Source organism: Saccopteryx bilineata, chromosome 1 (assembly GCF_036850765.1).
Source record: "Saccopteryx bilineata isolate mSacBil1 chromosome 1, mSacBil1_pri_phased_curated, whole genome shotgun sequence".
In the NCBI taxonomy this organism is placed as follows: Eukaryota; Metazoa; Chordata; class Mammalia; order Chiroptera; family Emballonuridae; genus Saccopteryx; species Saccopteryx bilineata.
The window spans coordinates 364,288,130-364,294,797 of NC_089490.1; the positions used below are offsets into that span (position 1 = coordinate 364,288,130).

Below are 6,668 nucleotides of genomic sequence, written 5' to 3' on the forward strand. Positions count from 1 at the left end.
GGCCAGTGCTACACACAGGGTGTGGACTAGCATGGACTGCTCCGTCTGCTCTTAAGTGATGGCCAATGCTGTCCTGGAGGCAGAACATTAGAAACTAAATTCTCATAGAAGTTCTTGCTTGGTTGAGTGGAGCTCAGGGGAGCTTCCTTGGCCAGGTTAGCCCAGTGTCTTTTTTTTTTTAAATGATTTTTAAAATAAATTTTTATTTATTCATTTTTAGAGAGACAGGACAGAGAGCGGGAAAGAGAGAAGGGGGAGAGAAGCAGGAAACATCAACTCCCATATGTGCCTTGACCAGGCAAGCCCAGGGTTTCGAACTGGCGACCTCAGTGTTCCAGGTTGACGCTTTATTATTCACTGCACCATTATAGGCCAGGCTAGCCCAGTGTCTTAAAGCAGGGGCACCCCCAGATGGAAGAAGCACTATTAGGGGACAAGGACATTCAGAAGAGTCAAGAAAGGCTTGGTCCAGCTTCCTCTCCATGTCTAGAACTTTCCTGCTTTTCCCTGAACTAAGCCTTAGGCTGGGAGTGTATCTCTTAGAGTGGAAAGCCTAGGACTAGTGACCCTGTTTTTCTGGGATCAAGTAGGTCCTCTCTGTGGCCAGCAGGTGGCACTGAACCCTCAGTTATGCAGGTTCACTGTCACCAGCTGCTTAAGGTCTGAGGGGCTGGAGAAAGGTCACTCTGAATGGGGTCTGAAGAATGGTGCTGTCAAAAGATTTCATAGTGGGTCTAGCCTTGGGCCTTCAAAATAGGCAATCTAAGTCCCAAGAGCCAGGCACTTCCCCCAGAAAGTCTGGGCTGATTGAGTAGCTTCTCATCTCTTTTCCTTTAAACCAGAAATGGGCCAGCTCCTCCAGGAAGAGCATCATCGCTGGGGGACTGTGTGGTACAGGGCGGGGCAGCTTAGAGTTTGGAACAACAGGAGCAGCGTCCTGGATTTCAGGCCTGCCTTTCAAGTAGTCTGGGACAAATTCTCACTGATCCAGCAAAAGCCCTCTGCAAGCCTCAAACTGCAGCAATAACCCTAATGTTGTCCTGTACCATCCATCCATCCATCCATCCATCCATCCATCCATCTATCCATCATCCATCCATCCATCCATCCATCCATCCATCCATCTATCCATCATCCATCCACCCACCCATCCATCCATCCATCCATCCATCCATCATCCATCCATCATCCATCCATCCATTCATCCATCCATCCATCCATCCATCCATCCATCCATCCATTATCCATCCATCATTCATCCATCCATTCATCATCCATCCATCCATCCATCATCCATCCATCCATCCATCCATCCATCCATCCATCATCCATCCATCCATCCATCCATTATCCATCCATCCATCATCCATCCATCCATCCATCCGTCCGTCCGCCCATCTGTCCACCCACCTACCCATCCACCCATCATTCATTCATTCAGCACTTAGTGCCAGGCACTGTGCTAAATCAGACACAGTCCCTGACCTCAAGGAGCCATGGGCTCAGGGATGGGGAGACAGACCTATAAACACAAGCAAAATTAGAATGCCCACAAACACAGACAAAAGGGAGGGACCATGTTTTTCCAGAAGAATTGGGTAAGGTTTCAAGGAGGTATCATTTAGCTTGGACTTTTATGGATTCTAACAGACAGAGATGAGGCCTGGGCAGTCCAGGCAAAGGGAGTAACATAGGCAAGGTTCAGAGGTAGGAAGAGCAACGTTACATGCAAGGACGGGATAGTAAAGCAGCCAACGGAGTGGGAGGGTGCAGGGTCCTGGCTACTGTGAACTGTAGGGCTGGAAAGCAGGCAAAGCCTGAAACGGCAGGCTGTGGGCCTAGCCTTGACCCAGAGGAGATGGGAACTACTGTGGGTAGTTGACATAGGGTGGAATGCTCACAAACTTTTTAATAAGACCACTAGTGGCTGCATGGCAGATGGACTGAAGGGGGAGATGGAGACAAGAAGACCAGGTAATATGTGCTGCCACAGCCACTGTGATTAGCTCAGAGGGGCGTTATGAAGAAAATACCAGGCAGAGAAAACATAATAGCACCTTGCTCTTAGCATCTGCTTGGTCAGTAGTCTCATTATGTAGCTGATTCAACAGCAATCACAATAGTTAATATTTATTGAGTACTGTCTGACCAGCGGTGGTGCAGTGGATAGAGCGTTGGACTGGGATGCCGAGGACCCAGGTTCGAGACCCCGAGGTTGCCAGCTTGAGCGCGGGCTCATCTGGTTTGAGCAAAAGCTCACCAGCTTGGACCCAAGGTCGCTAACTCAAGCAAGGGGTTACTCGGTCTGCTGAAGACCCGCGGTCAAGGCACACATGAGAAAGCAGTCAATGAACAATAAGGTGTCACAACGAAAAACTGATGATTGATACTTCTCATCTCTCTCTGTTCCTGTCTGTCTGTCCCTATCTATCCCTCTCTCTGACTCTCTCTCTGTCTCTGAATAAAAAATAATAAAATTTAAAAATATTTATTGAGTACTTATTACGGATCAGATACTTACGCAGTTTGCAAATATTATTTACCTACTCCCACAACAATTCTATGAGGTAGGTACTATTGTATCCCTACTTTATAGAAGAGGCAACTGAGGCACAGAGAGGTTAAGTTACTTGACCAAGGTTTTAGAGCTAGAGCCAGGATTTGAACCCAGGCAGTTGGCTTAAGAGCTTATGCTCCAATCACTACACTGATACATAAGACATCCCTGCCTTTCTCCCTGAGCACCCCAGCCTTGCAGCAGATTCCTGGGAGTGGAGGCAGGGCTATAAGCCTGGTCAGAGAGGCTGGCAGGGCTGGGCTGCCTGAGGCCAAAGGGGAAATGTCTCCCAGAATAGGAGAAGAGAGCCAGCCTCAGGTCTCTTTCCAGGCCTCCAGACTATGGCTCATGGCGCCTCTGGAATGTGGGCTGGCAACCCCTACCACCCCTATCTACCAGCCTGTTTCCTGCCTCCCCAACAAGAACAGCCCAAAGTATAGGTCATGAAGAAGGGAGGCTTTATTGACAAGGGAGAAGGCAGAATTATGGGTAAGTACAAACAACACTGCTCCAAGAGTCCAGGCTTGGGGTCAAGCCCATCAGGGCCAAGGGCCGTTCCCCTCAGGGACCTTGCTCACCGCCACCATCCTGAGCTTTCCAACATCTTTCTTAGCAACCCATAGACCAACCCTCCATGGTCACCCTCTAGACAGGTCTGAGGCCCAGAGTGTGGTGGGCCCAGGACCCCACTCTCCTCAGTCCTCAGTCTCTTTGTGCCTGGCATGCCAGTGCCTGCCCCAGGTCACCCCAGCCTGTGAGGGGGCAGGACAGAAAGGGAGCAGGCAGGCACAGCAGCCCAGCCCATGGAGCCTCACCGTAGAAACCTTGGTGTTGAGGCTGAGGGCAGGGGCACAGGTCCCATCTCCCTGTCCTGTGCCTGAGCAGAACTCAGCAAAGCTGAGTGTCTGCACACCATTTCCTCCCTGTTGGAGCCTGCCCTGTGGAGCGGCGTCCTGCCGGCCTCAGCTTGCCCCGGTCTGGGTTGGCTCCACACCACCAATCTTCCAACTGGAACGTGCTCCCGCATTGACTGTCCTCCCCAGCTGGCCAGGCCCACTCTTTAACTCACGTTTTCAAGGACCAGTGGTGGCTGGGGCCTGACCACAGGCATCTTTTGGGGTCACAAAAAAACAGCAGCAGGCCCCTAACCTAGGGACTGGTCTTTCCTAGTCATCTGCCCAGCTTGTGGCTGGTTGATCATGGGGCCCCAGGAGTAGCTGGCGACCCAGCTTTAGGGCCCGACACTTCCCACAGTTTCCCCAGCCTTAGGTCTAGGTAGGCAGACCAACCAGTCCTGAGTTGAGGCTGGGAGGAGCGGGGACAAAAATAACCCAGTATAGGCTCCTGCTGAGGCCAGAAATAGGTAGTGATAATACTTTGTAACACCCTGGGCAAACAGCAGGGGGGAGGCTGAGCAGGGTAGGGCCCAGCCTCATACCAGCCCTTGGCCTGGCCAAGGCTCACACCATGTCCACTCTACATACCATACCACACTGTCCATGTGCACATATGTGGGGTGGGAGCCCAAGGAACCGTGGCTCAGGACAGGGAATCGGGAGAGATGCTAAACCTGGGCTTGGCCTTGGCCACGGCCACACTACGTTTACGCAGTGGCCCACGGGCCGAAGCGAGGGTCAGGGCGTCCAGCAGGCTGCGGTCCTCATCAAGCTGGTGGGCTGTGCAGAGTGGCGTGGGCACTTTGATGGTGTTGCCAAACTTGGAGTAGTCCACCGCATAATGGCCATCTTCCTCCGCCACAATGGGTACAAAGCGCTGGCCCCATAGAATCTCATCAGCCAGGTAGGAGGTGCGGGCTTGGGTGGTAATACCCGTGGTTTCCACCACACCTTCCAGGATGACAATGATCTCGAGGTCCTGATGGTGGTGCAGGTCACTGGGTGCCAGGTCGTAGAGTGGGCTGTTGGCATCAATGATGTGGTAGATGATGAGGGGAGCCACCAGGAAGATGCTGTTGCCACCCATGCCATTCTCCATGGGTATATCCACCTGGTGGAGGGGCACCACTTCACCCTCGGGGCTGGTGGTCTTACGCACCACCTGCATGTGGATGGTGGCACTGATGATCATGCTCTTGCGGAGGTCACCTACGCGCAGCATGAAGCAGAGGCGGCCATGGCGCAAGGAGATGACTGCATGCTTGCTGAAGATGAGAGTCTCAGCCCGCCGGTGGGCTTGGGAAGTCTTCATGAAGATGCAGCCCAGCATGATGGCATTGATCATGAGCCCCACGATGTTCTGGACAATGAGAATCAGAATGGCCAGTGGGCACTCCTCAGTCACCATGCGCCCACCAAAACCAATGGTCACCTGGACCTCAATGGAGAAAAGGAAGGCGGATGAAAAAGAGTGGATGCTGGTGACGCAGGGCACGGTGGCGCCCTCTCCAGGGGCCAGGTCACCGTGGGCAAAGGCGATGAGCCACCAGATCATGGCAAAGAGGAGCCAGCTGCACAGGAAGGACATGGTGAAGATGAGAAGTGTGTGCGGCCACTTGAGGTCCACTAGAGTGGTGAACACGTCCTGCAGGAAGCGACCCTGTTCCCGGATGTTCTTGTGGGCCACGTTGCAGTTGCCCTTCTTGGATACGAAGCGGGCCCTCCGCTCACGGGCACGGTACCGGGGCTCCGTAGGGTCCTCTGCTAGCCGCGTCAGCACGTACTCCTCAGGGATGATTCCCTTGCGTGATAGCATGGCTCCAGCGACCACGAGGGAGAGACTTCCCTCACCGGGGGTGGGGTGGTGGGGTGTCCCCTAACCAGCCTCTGGTCTCACTGTAGGGTTCCCTCCGTGGGTACCCTTCCACTCTGGGACCAGCTTGAGTCTGTGCTGGCCTCACTTTTGTGATGCCTCCCCAGCCAGACTCATCCTCAGCTCCATCTGGCCCCTGCTTCTCTTTCTGTACCAGCCTCACACCTCAGCCCGCTTGCCCATTGCCGAGTGAGCCCCCGACTCTGCCGGTTCCTCACCTAGCCCTGGATCTCAGCTTAACATTCCTCCACTCGCTGACCACCCCTGGACATCCCCCTGTCTAAGACCCCTTCTCCCCAGAGTTTTCCTTCTCAAGCCACGGCTTCCAACTTGGAACTTAACACCTCCGGTTATTATCACCGACCAGACCTCACACAACCCCCATCATGTCTTCCGCCTCACCCATTTCTGCCCCCGGGTCCCCTCCAAGCTATTGTCATGTCCTGAGGACCACTCCCCAGTCTCACCTCTGGGTATGCCCCCTCTTCCCTATCCCACCCCTTGGAGCGCTCCGCCGCTCTTCGGATCACCCCTCCAGCTTTCGTCCTCTGTCTCCTTGGGATCCTGAGCCCTCCCGAGTCACCACCCCACTCGGCTCAGCTCCAGGCCCCAAGCCCCCAGCGTGACCTGACCCGGCTCACTGTCAGGTCGGGCCCTCCCGGCCCCCCGCCGACCGCACGCACTCCGGCGCCTCTCCCCCGCCCCGCGCTCGGTCTCTGCCCCGCCCGCTCGTCGCCGCAGCACCTGCTCCTGTTCCTCAAGCCGCAGCCGTCGCCTCCCCGCCCCCTCCTGCCGTTCCGCTAGAGGCGGGCCGTCCTCCCGCTCTTCTGTCAACCCGCGGAGACCGATCCGTGCTAAGTGGTGGTATATGGAGGGCGAGGGGCGCGGAAGGAGTAGAGCGGGGGCCGGGGGCCGCCAGGGGGAGCCCGACCTATTCCTGAGCTGGAGGGGGCGGGCACAGGCTCAAGTCCCGCCCATCGCCGGTCACCTCCCACTGCTTGCTTTCTCCAGACTCAGTCTGGCCTTGGGGGTTTGCCCAATCCGAGGGACGAAAAGAGGTCCCTCCTGCCCACGGTCTACGGAATTAGAGCTGGATGAGGGTGAAGGAAGTCGTGACTTGTCCTTCCCCTCGGACGACAGCGCTTCTCGCCCTAGTTCCCCTCCCCTCTTTTCCCATCCTCATTTGGGTCAGCATCCGCCTCGGGCTGCAGCGCTGGGCTTTGCGGGTTCCCAGAGAAAGGAGGCACGAAGGGGCTGCATAACCAACGCCCTGACTGGGGGAGAGTAGGTGGCCCAATGACTTCTCAACTGTCCGCTTCTTCTTTTTTGGAGATGCTCTTAA

At 55.2% G+C, this 6,668-nt stretch overlaps 1 protein-coding gene across 1 annotated transcript; it reads right to left on the reverse strand.

The window, feature by feature from the left end:
• Positions 1 to 2,998: 2,998 nt before the first annotated feature.
• KCNJ11 (potassium inwardly rectifying channel subfamily J member 11) lies at positions 2,999 to 6,229 on the reverse strand. Its single transcript, XM_066251054.1, has one exon. The coding sequence runs from the start codon at positions 5,267 to 5,269 to the stop codon at positions 4,097 to 4,099; it is 1,173 nt and encodes a 390-aa protein (XP_066107151.1). The 5' UTR covers positions 5,270 to 6,229; the 3' UTR covers positions 2,999 to 4,096.
• Positions 6,230 to 6,668: the final 439 nt, after the last annotated feature.

Excerpts from the sequence above, each read along its gene's own strand:
- KCNJ11 (XM_066251054.1), bottom strand. The coding sequence starts at position 5,269 with ATGCTATCACGCAAGGGAATCATCCCTGAGGAGTACGTGCTGACGCGG.